This window comes from Atractosteus spatula, chromosome 3 (genome assembly GCF_055471065.1).
Source record: "Atractosteus spatula isolate fAtrSpa1 chromosome 3, fAtrSpa1.hap1, whole genome shotgun sequence".
Taxonomy (NCBI): Eukaryota; Metazoa; Chordata; class Actinopteri; order Semionotiformes; family Lepisosteidae; genus Atractosteus; species Atractosteus spatula.
In genome coordinates, this window is record NC_142708.1 from 16138193 (window position 1) to 16157534 (window position 19342).

The 19342-nt window shown below is 36.2% G+C and overlaps 1 protein-coding gene across 2 annotated transcripts in view; it reads right to left on the minus strand.

Annotated features, from left to right (window-relative positions):
* vps13a (vacuolar protein sorting 13 homolog A) overlaps positions 1 to 19342 on the minus strand; it is a 71456-nt gene that overhangs the window by 24234 nt on the left and 27880 nt on the right. For both annotated transcript variants that reach the window (XM_088910682.1, XM_088910683.1), the window contains exons 23-45: positions 18580 to 18724; positions 18046 to 18130; positions 17661 to 17833; positions 17236 to 17392; positions 16322 to 16401; positions 15763 to 15822; positions 15210 to 15378; positions 14293 to 14409; positions 13247 to 13350; positions 12984 to 13151; positions 10850 to 11157; positions 9076 to 9223; positions 8625 to 8775; positions 6623 to 6747; positions 6371 to 6540; positions 5197 to 5423; positions 4394 to 4626; positions 3609 to 3701; positions 3003 to 3356; positions 2213 to 2314; positions 1632 to 1784; positions 835 to 1096; positions 40 to 200 (exon numbers count right to left, since the gene is read on the minus strand). In XM_088910682.1, the coding sequence (XP_088766808.1) occupies positions 40 to 200; positions 835 to 1096; positions 1632 to 1784; positions 2213 to 2314; positions 3003 to 3356; positions 3609 to 3701; positions 4394 to 4626; positions 5197 to 5423; positions 6371 to 6540; positions 6623 to 6747; positions 8625 to 8775; positions 9076 to 9223; positions 10850 to 11157; positions 12984 to 13151; positions 13247 to 13350; positions 14293 to 14409; positions 15210 to 15378; positions 15763 to 15822; positions 16322 to 16401; positions 17236 to 17392; positions 17661 to 17833; positions 18046 to 18130; positions 18580 to 18724 (3745 nt within the window). The remainder of the gene's footprint in view (positions 1 to 39; positions 201 to 834; positions 1097 to 1631; positions 1785 to 2212; positions 2315 to 3002; positions 3357 to 3608; positions 3702 to 4393; positions 4627 to 5196; positions 5424 to 6370; positions 6541 to 6622; positions 6748 to 8624; positions 8776 to 9075; positions 9224 to 10849; positions 11158 to 12983; positions 13152 to 13246; positions 13351 to 14292; positions 14410 to 15209; positions 15379 to 15762; positions 15823 to 16321; positions 16402 to 17235; positions 17393 to 17660; positions 17834 to 18045; positions 18131 to 18579; positions 18725 to 19342) is intronic.

Sequence of the window (19342 nt, forward strand, 5' to 3'; positions counted from 1 at the left end):
TACAATGCATGAACATTCCTCGGTCCGAAATGAACTCACCTGAAATGGAGAACGAATTGTTATGACCTTACTGCCTTCCACGGAATAGATCTGACAAACAATGAAGCGCATCACTGTCGAATCCTTGTGCATGACGCTGTACAGACCTTGGCCTACTTTGATGAGAGGAATTCTACTGGCTGCAGAGTGACCAAGGGGAGCTGCAAATAAAGTAAGATGGACAGGGTCATTTCGAGCATGTTGTACGGAGTTACATAGGAATGGATATACTGTAACATTCCCATTTTTCAGGAGTTTCAGCATTTCCAGCATTTTGCCATGTTTATGCTTTTCATAACTGACTAAGCACAGACCCCTGGTGTTTAATCCTTTTCACTCTTGTTTGGTCCTTAACGTTCCCAGTCTACGATCTTAATTACAGTAGGTTTCAGCAGACACTTTTTGGTGATATTACATGATATCATCTGCCCGCCGATAGGGCAACTGTAGGTTACCTTTTCCCTAAAATATTGATATTTACCAGATCAAATGTGTAGTTTGGCACCATTAACTGATTTGTACACCTTTACTGATCTACTCTTGAAGGATTAGACAATCTCTGTTGTTCGTTCTCTTTTGTAGCTTTTTTTCCCCCCCAGAGCCATTTAACTTCAATGGAACCCTTACAAACTCTTTAACTTCAATCAGTAGAATGGTCAAAAAAGGCCTTACTATAACTTAGTATTAACAGCATTCTGTATATCGACAAGCCTTTCTTCTTATTGTTGTTCCACTCCACTTAATTTCATTAAAAGATTCAAACCATGGTATGTGCAATTTATGTGAATATCTTACTAGGTTGTATGTAGTAGTTCTTTCCACTCAGGCTGGTCATAGCTGTGAACTGGTCGTGTTCACTCATTGTCCTGGCATAATCCATGTTAACACTCTCTCTGACCTGCATCTCAAAACTATTGTTTCTTGAATCTTTGCCCACCACATTAAAAACATCACCATGCGCTACTGTCACAGGGAGACCCAAGCAGTTGTTTATCACAAATGGTGCTTGATCTTTCTGGAAGTTTTCTGCTGTTTGTGTAGCTGCTACTGCAAAGGCCTTCAAGAAATAAGCAAACGTTAAAATTATCATTGCATTGTAATAAAGGACAACAAATATATACACTGTTTTAAAAAGACAATGTAAGAGTATTTCATTCATTTCATTTGAGTGTTGGTTGCTCATAGCTGATTGCTCCTAACAAAGTGCCATAACATTTAAGTATAATTTAAAGTCTGTTAAGACATTGCAATATTAGAAATAGTCACAGCATTTGAAAAAATCTTATAAATCTGTAGGATTTCAACTTAATATCTTTTAAGGAACATTATGACAACACTACGAACATTAGTCTTTACATTTAGAATTTCAAAGTCCTTAGAACAAAACATAAATAATAGAAAGACCTATCCATTCCTGGAAGGAAATATCCATTTCAGGTGAAACTATTCATGATGGTATATAAAACCATGTTAACATTTGCCTCTTTTAGTCCTTTATAAGTCTTTAGAAGTCCTTTATCTTTCAGTCCTTTATAAGTCATTGGCTATCAGTATTCCGGTAATGGTTTCCATATAGGCTAAACGTTCCTTACCGTGCCGAGATTGCTAAGCATTCCCAGTCCACATTTGGACAGAGTAATGTTCAACTGATCTTTTGAATTGATGGTGATTACAGTTTTATAATCTGGGACATTATAATCCACTTCATCAGATATTGCAGTGTACTTGACAGGCTTCTTTTTCATCTAAAACATACAAAAAAAACACGTGTAGACATATGGTGTGGTCTATAAGGAAAACATCAGTGATGCAAAAATATCTTGAAGCTTATTAAAAGGATTTTTCTTATAAAAAGCCTTAAACATCTTAATTAAAATTAAAAGGTAATTTGAAACAGCAGCTGAAAATTGTGAATCTAACTGTTTTGTAACTCATCTGAAAAATCGAGATCAAAGATCAAAGATCAAATCGGAAGCAAACTTGTTTAGTTATCAGAAACACCTGTAAAGTAATAATGCACATAAACATTTTAGTCTCAAGTCTTTATTAATCGGCAGAAAGGTTTTACAAAGTTGAAAATACAGGATTATTTTTGTTCTTTACAAATTCAATTTCACCAGAAAGTATCTTTTAAAAAACAAATCTATCAAGACTCTTCAGATGATGGAGTTACCTTAATCCCCAAGGTCCATGGGCGGAAGCCGTCACTAGACTCTTCCTCCAACGGCTCAAGCAGAGGCTCCCACACACCCATAACCTCATTGTAATAGTGGACCTGAGACCGGCAAGAAGCAAGCTTTTACAACTGCACTGATACACAGACTTTAAACAAAACAGTTTAGAAAGTTCAGAACAGACAGCACATTTTTCACTAGAGTCATCTATTTCATTACTTAATTACTTAAAAACACAATGCTGGTCAAACTCATTCATACCTTACTTTGGTATTAGTGCAAATTTTATACTTAAAAGCATACCCCGTTTTCTGCCTTCACTATAAGCATGGTACACATCTTATGTAACCTGTATCAAGTTCACAACAATTAAACAATTAACACAATCCTCCAGGAAATATTTACTTACTTGTGATGTCTGCATGTAGATCACGTTGGAACAATTCTGCAGTGAAATGTCTGTTGCACAACCTGTATTTACTTGCTCGTACATTACATTGCATTAGTCTTTATGGAGACTAGTGAGCAGGAAGGGACACTTCACGTCATAGTTCATGGGAACTTGAATGCAAGTTTGCGGCAACATGGCGACTTACAGTACTTTCACAAAGTTCACGATTTTGTATTGAATTTTACATTTTCTAATTTTGTTCTGTAACATCAATACATTTATTTTGTTACCAAAATTTCAGAACCGGTCTGAGAAATGGGAACTCAGTTCCCTTCTAATAAGCAGGTTTTATTATGGCAATTAAACCAATTATTGTTCAAACACAAAAAGGCTCTTACCTCTAAATTCAGATGACTCTGGAGATTAATGAGAGTACTCCAGTCTTTCACACTTCCACAAAATGATGACTTTGCAAGAAGCATAGGGACAGTCCTGTGTCCAACTCCAGCTTCCAGAGTCAGTAATATTGAGTTTATAGACATTTGCAGGGATTCACCCTGAGGAACTAGAGGAGTCACAGAATAAGAGTCATCACCATTTTCCTCATCCAAGAACCAAAGTTTCAGCTCTTTCCATTCCTTCTTATCCCACAGATTGGGTGGGACGGGGCTCTCTAGCTCCTGGGGAGTTTCTGCAGTGGGGGATAAGGCTGAAGTAATTGTTATTACGGTGTTGATGATAATTGGTGAAACCTAAAAAAATAGCAATAAAAACAAAGATGAGGTACACGCCTTACTTTTCCGAAATCTAATGTCATGAAGAAATCATGTAAACAAAAGCAGAGAGAACATTTCAGGTTCAGTATACCAAATTGATGAATATCTCACAAGGGGATTAATGATACAAAGATTACACCTGTTTGATAAGGACTCACAAAGCTCACATTAGCTTATAAGAGAAAGGACTAAGAATAGTAAGTACTAAGGAACAAAGAATATTCTTGCCTTGAGTGCAAGAGCCTGTATTGTGAGTTCCAGTTTTTGTGGTGTGGACGGTGACTGTACACTTTGGAAAAACACTTCGCATGGCTGAAGAACCTAAAACAAGAGATGTTTAATTACAAGAGATTTAAAAAAGGGTGCTGTAGAACACGCTTCACCAGATTTAGTAACACCTGTACCAATAATGTAATGTCTTTATTTGAAATATTTTATTAGACTGCAGTTTTGATGAAGGTACTGTATAGTAGTTCCAATAAATAAATATTTAATATTGTCTTGTTTATCTTATCTTGTGAGACATGCCTTGCAATTATGTAGAAGGATTAATAATTAATACAAATTGAATCAGCAAACTATCAGAAAGCAGGAAATACAAACGTTATTGTCCGCAATTCATACAGGAGGGTATTGAAGGTTCTACACCTATTGGAGGTTTCAAGAGTGTGTGTTACGGTAAAAATACCTCAAATCCAGATGAAGCCAAGTTCCTTAGTATATCTCTAATAAGAAACATTTTTATTTGGGTAGCCCCAAGCTTAAAACAAAAGAAACTACTAAAAAAACTAAATAATTCAGAAAAAAGTGCTTTATAAAACTGTAACTTATTCCCAAGCCAGTGGAATCAATCTTAATTATATCAGTTTGTATTTCACCTAAGAATCAAAGATTAAATTGGCAGAATTAAAAACCCAAAAGAAACAACTATCTTAATTCTGTTCATCAACTGATCGTTTCGACATGTATTTCAATGATCTAACTCTCATGAATTTTGATTTTGTGAAACCTACTGTAGTGATGTTATTTTTCCTGATCTCTCTTAAAAAAGGACATGCGACAATCTTTAGATCCTTAATGGCGGCTGTCATCTTCTGATGCTCTGGATCAGTCTTCATACAGACTTCACACTGGGCTGTCATCACTAAAGCTGGGGCATCCGCTCGAGTCAGATCTGCAACAAACACTATCTCTGGATTCTTCACCAGCACATTCATTTCAGTTTTGGCCAGCAGTTGTGCAGGAGCTGTTAACATAAAATGCAGTATATGTTAAAGAAATATTGCCACCCTCACAAAATAAAAATATGCAGGCTCTACTTAGAATCAAAGCGAAAAATCAGACAAAAGTAGGTTTCTGATACCATGAAAATGTATCCATATTGTTTCAAACATCCAAAGCCTTATTCACAATTCTTCAGTACTCATTCTCATGTCAAAAAATTGATATTTAACAAAGGCACATCTGTGCTTATTAGATTTTACCTTTCTTAAAAGTGGCATTGTATCTGTTTCAATATTCTAATCATCTGACATCATACCTTCACAACTACCTTAAATTATGTGCAAACAACTACAGGATAAATCTGTGAAATGGTGAGAAAGTCCTTGCAGATAAAAAACTAAACATTTAGAAAATCACATTTGAAAGTAAATGCTTCTAATGAATGTTACATTATAAAATTCACAATACAGTATGTTTGCGGTTTTAGCAAATGCAAGAAATGAACATTTGTCTCATTAAAGACATAAATTTGCTTGCGAATTACCCTGGAGGGGATTGACCAGAAAATGGATGGAGGGAAGTTCTTGCTAACCTGGTTCTTTAGATGTGGTGGTGGTTTGCTTATTGGTTTTCTGTGGTGTGGAGAAACCTTGCTGGCTGGCCTTGACAAAGATGTCGGCGACAGTGAGTAAGAACTCCATGCTAGCGCAGAGGTATATGTCTTGAACAATTGTGTCGAGGACTGTTCCCTCCCTCCCCTGCTTGTAGTTGACTTCCACCATCACATTCTTCTCAGCACCGGCCTTCATTTCCACCATCCTGGAGAACATGGAATATCACAACACATATTTAAATGGTACCTGTAATCAATTTAACACACATTCACATGTACTGTGCATGAATAATACACGAAAAACAACAAAGAGCAAGAGAGACCAGGCAAAGTCTCACTTGATGCAATGATTCAACAGGAGTGGACAGAATACACCGCGCATTAAAATCGAGTAACAACAGTTTTGGTAAACTGAAAACGTACATTTCAAAATGAAACTACCATGAGTGAAGGATGCAGATGTTCTAGACGATCTCAGTAAACATATATAGGTAGTAGCAAAAAAAAAAAGGAAACAGCTGGGTAAATGACAGACACCAGGTGCATTGAAAGCAAGGACTTCCACACAGTTGTTGCTCATGCATTGAGCAAGTAATCTTAGGATCATGTATAAATATACTGGACAGGCCTAGCAGCCAATAATTATGTCTAGCTTGGCAGCAAGAGGAAACTTAAGAGACTCTGAAAGAGGCGTGATTGTTGGGGGACATTTTGCAGGAGCTTCAAGAAGAGTTTTCCACTTTTATATAATGAGAACATACAGTACAGCACCAGTACCTCATCCATGTCCAATGATGTCTTATTTTTTAAAATTACAAATAGTGAATACAAATTTTTTAACTACTGCAAACAAATAGTAAAATGTTTCATGTTCAGACGCCACAAAATTGTAACATTTTGCCTTTTCTGACATTTAACCTTTCCATCTATAAAAGCATTCAGTTTGAGAATTCAAGTTTTAATTAAAAATATTCACTTTTACTGTACATCATTCATACAGTACATCAAATGGGACCTCAATGGACTTTTGTCCACACCTTTGCAAGACACTGCAACACTTCAAACTGATTGTCTGAAGAAGCCAAAACCTTTTTAGGGCAACTGTACTAGAAGAACTGAAAAAACAGCAAGGACCACAAGGTAGCATCTTTACCTTGGAGTAATTTTGTTTACTCTCTGCCGCTTATCATCCAGAAGACAATTGGAAAGTTTGACAGAAGCTTTCATGGAACTATCAGAAAACATCTGCACAGCTGTTGAAATCAATCCAAGCTTGAACTCAGCCAGTTTCAGGAGCTCATCTCTTGAATCCAATATCTGAACCTAGGTTCAAGAAATTAAAGTTAAATTTCACTTAATGCTCCAGAAACTTATATATCAAACTTGTATAAGATGTTTCTGGTACCTCGCTTCCATTTGGGCTGTATAATACCAATGTCAATGAATCAAATTTAAAATCCAGCCTGAGGGTGGTTTTTAATTTTGTTGGTTTTTGTGACTCCACAACAGCGGCAGTAACAACTGTATTCCCTGGGGAAAAAAATTACACAACACAATTAATAAAAAAGCAACACAAAGTATTATAAACAAGCTTCCATTTTACAGAATGATGATAAAACAGGAACCTTTTTTGCCCCAAATACTAATAATACTAATGTTGTTGCCTATAGCTTAATAACTGAAAAAACCATCTATCCCCTTCTTAAAGGCTCCTATGAAGTCAGTTATTTGTTTCCCTGCGTTCTTGCATTGCTCCCCTGAGCACTCAAGATAAATGCCTTGAATCGAGGGACCCCAAGCAGTCTGCTCTTTATCAGCCTTAACATTTTTGATAAAATTACTTTTCTTGAATTAGCTAAGAGACAGTGTCATAATTCCTTCATACACACTCCACAACAACAAAAAAACTAAAATGCATATAAGGTAAAATGTCCCCAGGATTAGCATTCCAGGATAACTTCGTGAGCTGCATCTGCAGAATCTCCAAAAAGGTGAGTATGGAACTTAACACTTATGGGGAAAATAGAGGACATTTCCACAGATCATGAAACCAGTATTTCTATAATAATATTTTTGTTATGAATGTTAACTATTTCAGAAATAGTGTCAGTAGTGTTCAGAAATAGTGTTGGTATTCTCTTTAATGAAAATTAATACTGGAAATTGAAAGCTTTTCCTCTATAATTCAAGTCACTGCATATACAAGCAAATAAATTAGATCACTGTTATATTATAGCTTACCCTGTATTAGAGTTCATTTTCATTCTTGGTAAAGCACATTTTCTTTAATTTGCATATCTGTTACTATAAAAAATGCAGCACTGCTTTACTGTAAGAAAGACAAAAACTACTTCTCTTTTTCTTTAATTTCTCCTTTTCTGAGAGATGTGAGAACTAAGATGGACAAATTAAGGGACCACTAAGGTTTTTTATTTAATATTTCTTTTATATCACCACACAACACTCACATATAAACATTACTCTGTTAAGTCTATACACAAAACAGATCTAAATATTTTGCTCAACCCATGATTCACTGCTACATATACATGTTAACTCTGTTAACCTAGCTATACCTTTACTACAGAGACCAATGCAGATCGGGTAAAGTACAGTAAATCTGTGAAATGAACAGGCGCAAGTGGGTGCCCACATTTATACACTAAATAGTCAAATTTGGTCACCAATTTGTGCCCTAATATAAAAGTCATGAATATCAAGGCTTTACTACAGTAATACTTCGAACATATCCATGTTGAATTTAAGTTAATGGCAATTTCAGAATTACTATTTCCATGTATATACAGCTGTTCATCCCAAATGGACTAACATCATCCACCACTGAAACATAGGACCCAGCTGAATGATGTGCAACAGTCACTATTTGCCAGCTGCACTACTACACAGCATGTCAGCGGTTAGGTAGAGAACATCTCTTTTTTTTCCTAACATCCAAAATGACCAAGCTGGCAGGACCTGTACTGTATGTAAAAGGCCTCATCCAAAGGATGACACCTCCTACAGCAGTGTTCCTGGTCACTATACTGGGCCACCACTTTGGAATTTGCAATCTAGAGGGAATAGTGAAGCCAGGCAGAGCCTCATTTAGCTCTGGAGATTTGACAAGACCAGGCTACAGGGTAGTACTGCTGCTGTCAATTTGCCAAATGCCTGCCATGTCCCGATTTGTATTACTTGTAATGCTGTTACAATATTTATAATTTCACCTATTTTTGAATTTTCTAAAAATTTGTCAAAATTGCACACCACTGTTTTTACAGGTGCTCTTTAGTGATTTTAAATGACCTTCAAGACATTTTATTTTATGTCATTTACAGACACTTTTTGGTGTTATTACCTGGCTTTGACCAGCTTTATAAATACATGAAAGGTGTGACAAAGCATACCTCCAGAATTCTGTGATATCTGTGAATCCTTTGTAGACACAGTATCTGACTTATCCACTGGGCCTGGAAGAGCTGGGTTGTCAGGACTTTCTGACAGGTTTTCATTCAGAGTTCTCAATACAACAGTCAGGTCATCCTGGCCGAGTACAAGCTAACAAATAAAAATAAACAGTAAAAATAGGCTCTTTCATCTTATATAAGTATATACAATATTTACTACCTGTATTTATGTACATACAGGAATGCAAGTATTCAAGTATGATATTTTTACAGACAATTGTGCATTTATTGTATAGCAGTTCAAACTTATCAAGAAATTATATTTTATACTAACCAACTGATTAATAAAAAATCACCTAAAGCCCAGAATTACAACTGTAGTATGTAGCTATTTCAAATACTGTTACACCGGCGGATAGTAATACTTCATATCAAAGATTGTTTCACTTACGTTCATTGGTTTGAGGTGAGCTTTTATGTTGATGTCTGGAATGTTGTGGTACCAGGATGCAGACAAATTACGCTCAATTTCCAAATCCAGGTTTACAGGCTTCAGTAACTGAATTTCATGCTGAAAATTGTTGTTCTCATACGTTGTTCTATTCGAAAAACAAAAAGCCTGATAACACCTCCTTCTAAACAGTCTTTTGGACTCTTTAAAAGGAATTATAATAAGATTTATCTTGAACCTGATGACTCAAGAATTACCAAAAACATTTTAATTTTCCAATTGCCAATTGGCTCTGTACATTTGTCAGTAATAACCTAAAGCCTCCAGCTATCTCTACCTCAGCCAGACCTCAGGACACAAGAGACTCCTGTCTGGCCACTATGCCCTTATCATTAAAAAGTATTCAGACCCTTGTACAGTTTTAACATTTGGAAGTTTTAAAGCGTGCAGTCATGACACTTTGAAACAGCAGTTAATATTTGTTATATACACAACCTACTCTACACACTTGAAGCTTAAATCAGAAAGAAGTCAACAGAAAATACAGAAAATGGAAGAGTCATGATTGCATAAATTCAAACCCTCTGCTTTGGCAAATCTAATACAGGTGCACAAAATTACCTTAATGAGCTTGAGTGCCCACTTTTTGTGTGCAGTAATAGAGTTTCACATGATTTCTGAATAAATACACTTGTCTCTCTAAGGTGCCTCAGTCAGGTAGCGAATTCGAAGTCATGTGTCAACCTTGAAGACCAAGGAGCTTTCTAAACAACCCAGGGATAAAATATATAGGAGAAACTCGCAGCTCAGAAGAAGGGTAAAAAAAATCAAGACCCTTAACACTTCTTTGATCATGATGAAGAGGAACAGTTTGTTCCTCCACAAAGCAGGCTTATATGGAACTGAAAACAGCACATCTGAAATCCCACGTGGGGTGGGAAATCCCACATCTAAGTGATACTGCAAACGTGTGTTTTGTGGACAGACAAGTCAAAACTAAAAGGTTTCAGTAAGAATGTGAATGTGTTATATCTGATGCAATGCCCAGCACAGCATATCATATAGGGCCTATCATACAGGTTAGTACCGTATAGTCTGTTTCTCAAGACTAACGGGTACAGTAGGTGGAGCAAAGTACTAGAAAATTCTACCTGAGACCCAAACTCAAAAAGGCAAAAAGTCATCTTTTAATAGGATAATAATCCAAAGCACAAGGATAAAGCTACACTGGAGTGGCTTAAAAATAAGACGGTGAATGTCCTTGAGTAGGGCAGTGAAGTCCGGACTTGAATCTTATTGAGAATATGCGGAAAGACTTAAAAGCTGTTATCCACACGTGATCAAACAACTTGAAGGAGCTTGAGTAAAGCTGCCAAGAACAATGTGCAAAAACAGCACTAAGCTGGTGAGCAAACCTGGGAGAGACTTGCTCAAAAAGTCTTGCGGCTATAATTGCTGCTTCTGCCTAATATTCATAGGCCACAGTACTTGTGCAATCAAATTTTTCATTTTTCATTTTTTATCTCTAGTTTATGCTGATGTTTACTGAAACAAATCTCATCCTTAAAGTCTTCAGTGTGAACATTCAGGTCTTGAGTAAAACATTAATTTTAAAAAATGGATAGGCATCAAATGGGACACCGTAGGAAAGGTCTGAATACTTCCAGGTGGCTTTGCACATCTTTACACCTTCTTTGTCACCAGGAGGTCTCAGTCTTCCAAACAAATGCTGTTATTTAGCCTTTACAAAATGATACAAAAAAAGACTTCATACCTGTATAATTTTAGGTTGCTGAGCCCAACTTTCATGCCGTCAATCACTGGTGGAATTTTGAACTGAGATTTGGTTTCTACCATTGAAAACCTATTCTTTACAGTCACAAGACCAAAATCAGCCACTATCACATTCCTCGAGACTGAAGACTGAGGTACAAAAACAACAGGAGCCTTCACATCAATGTCCAGTGAAATCCGTGTGCTCCTCTCTGCAAGCTCCAGCACTCCAGTAGCAGCCTTTTCTGCTGCTTGAACTGTGACTTCAGTTAATGCCTCCTTAGCCGTCTGGAAGTTATTTATGAAGGCCTGTATTCAAAACAAACAACATTAAGGCTTCCTGCACAAACTACTTAGAGCTCAAAAATGTCAGAGATCATACAAACCCATAATGTCATAAGCATAATTAGAAAAATGGGAGGGCCATCTACAATGTATCTGCATTAGTATTATGAAAAATGAATTACATGTATAATGCACAATACATACAATGTATACTGTATGTGAGGTACTCACTTGCAGACAGGCTATCACTAGCGATGTGGAGGCAAGAGCCACAGCCACTTCATTCATTATAGGACTATGATTTCTACTTTAAAATGGTATCGTGAATGAATGAAAGGGTATCTGAGTTGAAAGCAATCATTAAATTAATCGAAGAGACAGGCAAGAAGGCTTTGAACGTGCACAAAAGGACCAAACGTCCATATTAATGGATACAGAGCTCCTCCAGCCTGTATAATAGGCTGAAAAACCAACAAAACAAAATGTTCAATTGTCAGGTGAGCAGATTTTGACAGTGAATGCTCTAGTTGTTAAACTAACAACAGATTCATTTATAATGCATAACAGCAAAAATCAACAAAGCTAAATCAGTATATTGTTTCTTACAAGTAGATTATATATAATGAATTATCTTGTTTGATGATATTTATTAGATCTATTAATATTTTTAAAGAAAATTTACTGTGAATTATCCAATATGTTTCCTGAAACAAACTAAAATCCCATTTTTGTCAGCAAATGTATAACGCATGTGTATCAGCATATATTAATGGCCAGGCTTTTATGGTAAAGAAAACTCATGGCCAACAGCAAATGTGTCACTTTATTTGTAAATCAAGATATTTCTCATGTTTTTTTTAATTATTATTACTTACATTAGGAAAATTATACAGTATATACTGTACAATATATCTATATATATTATATATACTGTATAGATCATAGACAACATTATATACTGTATTTGTCTTGAACTATAACTCCATGTATTCATTTTTGGAAAATCCCTTAACCATGAAGGGTCTCAGTGAGCCTAACCCAACAGGCAAAAACAACACGTGTACAGAAGGCCATTGACCAGAACAGAATGTGTTTGGATAGTGGGAGGAAACCACAGCACCTGGTGAAAACCCACATGTGAGTTCCACAAATGAGTGTACACCGTGGCCACTGCCCAGACCACAATCTCAAGCTGACCAGAACTCAAGTTATGAGAAGGCTGCAATAATCATAATGCCACCACGAAGACCTAAGATATAAAAAATAACTAAAACAATCTTTAATTGTTTAATTGATATAGCCAGCAGCCATATCACCCTGAAACTCACAACTAACAACCCAGTAAAGTTAAGCAGGTGAGGGGCCTCCTGGGAAAAATTAAAGTTGCTGCTGGAAGAGGTGTTAGTGGGGCCAGCAGGGGGTGTTGACCCTGTGGTCTATCTGGGTCCTAATACCCCAGTATAGTGAAGGGGACACTATACTGTAAAAAGGCACTGCCCTTCAGATGTGACAAAAAACTGAAGTCCTGACTCTGTGGTCATTAAAAATCCCAGGGTGTTTATTGAAAAAGGATGTTACCCCGGCGTCCTGGGACAATTTCCCATTGGCCTTTACCAGTCATGGCCTCCTAATAATCCCCATCTATGAACTGGCTTCATCACTCTGATAGCTGGTATGTGGGGAGCATACTGTCGCACCATGGCTGCTGTCGCATCACTCAGGTTGGTGCTGCACATTGGTAGTGGTGGAGGGGAGTCCCCATTACCTGTAAAGTGCTTTGAGGGCAGTGTCCAGAAAAGCGCTATATAAGTGTAAGGAATGATTCATTATTATTTAAATAAAACACTTACCAATATAGAGGAAACAAACTTGTTTACAAAGATGACTTGGATGCACCCAACAGTTAAGGAGACACAGCTGTCAACTATATTCATATCTGTGTAAGCATCACCTTCAGTAGCATCAACATGGGAGATCATCCGAAAGCTGAAGACTTCTTTGCCAACAATGGATACAGCCTTCAAGGAACACAGAGGAAACAAATTCAGTACTATACACTTAACGTTTCATGCACAGTAAGAACATCATTTTAATTTTTAAACAAAAAACTTACTTTTTTATACAGAGCTTCTTTATCACAATCTAAAATGACAATGTTCTTCAACTTTGCCAGTACTTCTACAGATTTCTTTCTCATCATAACTTCAGAGTCCAAACCTGTTAAATCAAAAAAGATAGCAAGATTTAATGAAGCTGCACATTGAAATAAGCACTGACCAGAAATTCCCAGGAGATGGCACTACAGTGACTTTGTTAACACAAGGAAATCCATTAGCTTAAAGAATCAATACATTTTAATCTTTGAATGTCTGTTATCCACACGCAAAAAATGGACCAAATCATCTCCAGATCAATTCCTATCACTTTGTTTGCATTTCTAGTTTCTTAAGGTATTTATTCAAGGTTTTAGGAAATTTTCAGATAAAACTCTCTCCAAATATTTTTTTAATTGGCTATTGTCTTTACTTTGGCAAAGTTTACAATTTTTCCCCACAGGATGCTTCGAAAAGCTCCATTACGTATTTCCCTAAGCTAAATAAAATTTAAAAGTAAACAAAAGACACATGAGATGTAAACAATTAGACTGAGACTTCAGTATTTTACAATTTTATTTCCAGGTGAATTTAATGTGAAGGAGTTCAGTTCAGTTTATGGTCATATGCACAAATGCAATGAAATGCTTATTTGCATGTATGCTCCAATACAAAGACATTAATGAAAAAACATAAAAAACATAAACACAGAACAGCGGCAACAACAACAACAAGTTAAATAACATACATCTTAGAAAAAAAAACATCAGTGTGAGCCAGTGGTAGGGGTAGTGTTTAGTAATCTGACAGCTTGGAAAACCATAATACACCTGCATAGAGAGGTGTTGATGCCATTAAGCTTCCTGACTAGTCATCACCATCACCAGTATATCTTATTTCAAATTAACATATAAAAAAAACCTTGTTTACCTTAGACATCTTGATGTCTTAAACTGGCAATGATTGTGAATGTGAATTAATAAAATAACAGTCAATAAAAAAAGTGTTCATGCTTTATTAATGATTTAGTTATTGGTGTGCTTGACCATTTAGTCTGCTGCCATACCTTCAACACTTATCTCCGAAATGTGTCCCTTCTGTCCTCGGATAAACACTTTCAAGCAGGACAAGTCTGCACGGACATGCAAACTGATTACGTCTTCAAATTTGGACTTCTTAGGAGCTATGAAGCAAACAAAATTCACAGTGAAATCATTTTCATAATCCACCCTATTGTAGGTACAGGTAGAACACAGGACCTTAGTATCAGGAAATTGGGCATGCATGCAGATTAATAAATAATTGACACATTCATCCTTTATTAGACAGACATATGTCTTAGTGAGGTCTAGGAAAACCACACCGTATCCTGAGAACACGAGGCTGAAGCGGGACTAAGATCACATGACTGAGCTTTCCCTGAATGAGATACCAGTTGAGCACAGGACTACAGAGAAAGGGACAATTTAGAGTAGCCAATCATACCTAGCCAGCAAGGCTTTCAGAGGCCAGATGAAAATCCATATAAAACATGAGCAGAACATATGCCAGACAGAAGGCACCCCAGTCTGGCATCAAAACCAAAATGTGAGAGCTGTGAGACTGCAGTGCTATAACTGATGTATACAAATTAAAAGTTTAACAACTAATGCAATCTATTTGTTCATTACGCTGCAAAAGAACATAATATAATGTTCCCATCATAGCCCCAAACAGGCATTTCCCCACATAATCATACTATGCGGTTCTGAAATCAAGTTTGAAGAAAATCCAGCACTGAATAAGAAAAGACTGAAACAGAAAGACTGTATTCAGCAGAAATCTTGCACTGCAGACTAGTGAAGGAGATATCGTTTTTCCTGCCTATTATTTATATAGATTAATTGAACAACCCCAACACAATCAGAATTTTCTACCTTCTAGGTACAGTATGTCATTTTACATTGTCCCAATACAGGCAATATAATCACTGATTGCTCATACTCAGTTTTTTGGCTAGACTAGACTCTTCTTTCTTCTCCTCTCCTGCAGCAAAGGCTGGTTCTTCTATTGTGTCTTTCTTCTCTGACACTGGTAGGAGGTTGTTCAAGAAGTTAATGCTATTCAACAGAGCTTCTATGTGCAAGTGCACATCTAATGATGAAAAGTTCACCTAAAAAAAATCGGAAGGAAAAATATTTGTAAAACACACTATATTTAATATTAAACTTCCAAAAAATACACTGTATAAAGAAGCTTGTAAATTAGTTCCACTTAATTTACAGTCCAGGGGGGTTAATTTAAAAAGAAAAAATGCCTTTGTGTTCCAAAGCTAGCCACCACCTTGTAGTAGTTTCACAAATACAGCAGAATACAGCAGTATTCATTCTGAATAAAAAGTATTATGAAAGATTTTAAGATTTAGATAACAGCAATAAATGAATACCTAAAACTGATGATGATGTAGAAAAACTGATGAAAGCTGATGTAGAACTATTGTACAGTTTATCAGGTAATGGAAATTTGAAAAAAAGTGCAATAAATTAAGTAGAATTACCTTTATAAGCTGCTCTGTATTTTTATAAGCAGTTCTGAACTCTGGCCCATTCTTATCTGCCTGCAAAAAGAGAACATAAATGTCATTTTTAGTGAAACAGAAAAGCCTGCTATAAACTGGAAAAACATAACGTGTACTGAATCAAAATAAATTTAGATAAAAAGTCTTATAAACTTTGTTTACAAAAATCAGTTTAACTTTATTCCTAATACAGTATGTGATCAAAGACACTTGAACTAGACAGTTTTGCAATATTATCTTGTTTTTAGTGATACTGTATTAGATGATGCTGACAGGAAACCAGCACATTTAGTTTTTATGCTAGGAATAAAACATAATAGTTTGATTAGGACAGTTCTAGGATTCTAGTTCTAGGATTACAACTAAACTGCTAATTTTCAATATCTCATTTTCAAAATGCTTACAGTATTTGGCAGTTTAGTACCTACAGATAAAAACTTAAAAAATACTTTGCAGTTATCTGTACCATACAGTAAGTACAAAACTGACATTTATCAAAAGCCTTATTAATGCTTCCAACATAACTTTTGATGGATACCTTAGTATACTCTAAGGTGAGAAGATCGTCCTCTGTATTGTCTAGAGTTGTGATAATGTGAACTGGTTTATCTTCAGTATCTATAAAAAATGCAAAAATGAATTCATCATCTTAGCGTCAATCTCGTTAATCACATACGTACACTCAAAGGTTCGCCATCATAGACTCCCAAAACCTGTATATTGTAGGTAGTGGGTACACCCTGATAGCATTTATGAAAGAGTCAGGTGGGATCTTCATTTAGAATCGCCACCATGATATTGTGCTCAAAACACATAGTGTGGAATTTTCTAGAGGAAACTTATCCCAAACCCAAGCATCCTGATCATGACCAGAGCCACTTCTCATAAAGCCTCATGGGGCAGGGTGCTCACCACCCTTCCTCTTGAACACCAGGGATGGAACCCTGTGAGGGACAACTGAAAGTAACTTATAGAGGTTTTGAGGACTTTGAGGAAACAAGAGTACCTGTAGAAATGCCACTGGAAAACTAGAAAGATTATGAAAATTCCACATCAAAAGAAGCTCAAAGCCAGAATTGAACTCAGCATCTTAGAGCAGTGTGGCACCACATCTAAGCACCAAGCCACTCTTTAACATGTATGTTCATTTCATAAATAACACACATCTGGCTTTTGTAATTGATCTAATTCTCTCTATCTAGGGACACACCAGGCAAATTTGTGCCTTTGACCTTAATTTTTTAGTGAAGTAAGATTTTCACTAAGATCACAATCCTCTTAGTAAAATTTTTCAGGAAAGTATGATCAGAGCTCTCCCCCAAGCTGAGCATTACAGTATATACAATGCAGTCAATAACAGTGATGGGTAACACAGGTTACTCTACATCCGCCTCAAGTGTTCTGTAGACGATAGAGAGTTAAAGGAAAACCAGTTCTCTTTTGTTCACCTACCCATATATTCTGGACATTTCAAGCAGATCTCTCTCAGAAAAGTGTTGGATGTCATATCAAATGTTCGTAAATTAAGTTCTGTACCAAGTCCCTCGATGTCCAGGTGCAAGACTGTCAGCTCTTTGTCTCCAGAAAGACGGCATATCTGTACCGACAGCTGCGTAAATCAATGAGAACAATAATTACAAACCTTATTGAAGTTCACCATGCGCATTAAAAGAAAACTAAAAGTAATAACATTAATACATTAATGAAAGACCCGCTCTATATCATTTTTGTATCCGATGGAAAAGTACTCTAATTAAATATTTCTCAAAGACTAAATAGATCACACTGCAATGGAAGTTAAAATTTAACTACGTTATCAAAGATGAATTAAAGCAGATAAATTCAATTTACATTTACAGAATACGAAAGAAACATACTTCATTGATTTCAAAGGACATCTGGAATTGTGTCATGTTTTTCTTGGGATCGTGCCTCACTGCCGATTTCTTCTTCACTGAAACGGATCTTTCCAGAGAACCCGTTCTTGCTTCAAAAAATGGTAAATCCTCAACGGGAGAGCTTGGGGCATCATAAAACTCTTCCTCGGATTCTGAGAACAGGCAATGGTCAGCATTTTTTTAGTATACTGATGCTTTTTAAACAATAAAGTCTGGAGACCACATTAAAAAATACAAATTCCAACCAATCTATATCAACTCGCATGACCTCTGAACAAATAAAGCAGACAACAATCACTTCTATAGACTGAATTATTACTTATTATATCTTTGAAAGAAAAACAGCGTAAAAATGAAACCACACCTGACTCAAAAACTATGGAAGATCGAAGACTAGCCATGGGCTGGTTTCTTGGTGTTAACTGAGGAGTAAATGTTTGTTTGGCAACCTGCAATAAAGTGAAAGAAGACGACACACTATCATTTTACAGACCCTAATGAATACAATACATCAATGTCTCTGAAGTCATTCATTCAATACACATACTGTATGCCCCCAGCAAAACAGGCAAATCTGAAGGTAATCTGAAGGAAAAAATGGATTCCAAATTGCTTAAGAAAGGTCAACCACATGTGCAATGTGATCACTAAGTGGCAATGTAAGGTTATAAAAAATAAACCTTGGCTTAATCTGGATATAAACAAAATACTTTACACAATAGCCTAAATCTACTTTTAACTTGTAAGGTCCTTAGAACTTCTGTTGTAACACAACAGTGTAACATGTGTAGAATAATGCTACAGTACATAAGACAATAACCTCTTGTAATGTTATATCAGGGCAAGTAGGAGTACATTAAAAGAACACTTCCAAAGCACATAAAAAAACTCTGTTTACCTTGGGAGCACTATGAGATGTAGAGGCACGTGGGGCAGGACGACTTTCTGGAAATGGGATGCTATCAATTAATGCCAGCACACCTCTCACCTTCTCGTCTGAAATGCGAACTGAAAGCAAGGGCAACTCGCCCGACACTTTGAATCTACAGGGAAGAGAAATGCAAACTTGGACCAAACTGCAAAGATGCATCAAATCTGGCTATGAATGTTTGATCAAGTCTGCAGCAACAAGACTGAATCCACAATAGTTTATGGTATATTTGAAGTAGACTCCCTGAGGTTCAATTGTACATCTTTGAACATCCTTGTGAACTCAAAACTATAAAGCCTTATGGTTCCATACCAATGATTTTTAGATATTTTTAGATATATACTGAAACTACTGAATTCAATAAAATTGTTGTCTATTCATATACACCTCCAAATAACACTGAAATATATCAGTGAAATACCACCTTTGAATATGACCTTATTGCAGACAAAATGCATTCATCAAAATGATCTGTAATCACTAAGCAAACAAGTTAGAAAACATATTTTACAATGCAGGGGTTTTGTCAGTTTTTATTTAAGCTGTGAGACTGTTTACCACATTGGTAAACGGAAACAAAATTGTTTTGATTTCATTATTTTGACAGAACCTGGAGACATTTAATTAACTCACTAATAACTGACACAGCATATTTTTCCATGTTAGTGTCAGACATGGAAAATGTCTCCCATCAAAAGCTGACCAGTTTATTCCTGTAATTAAATTTAGA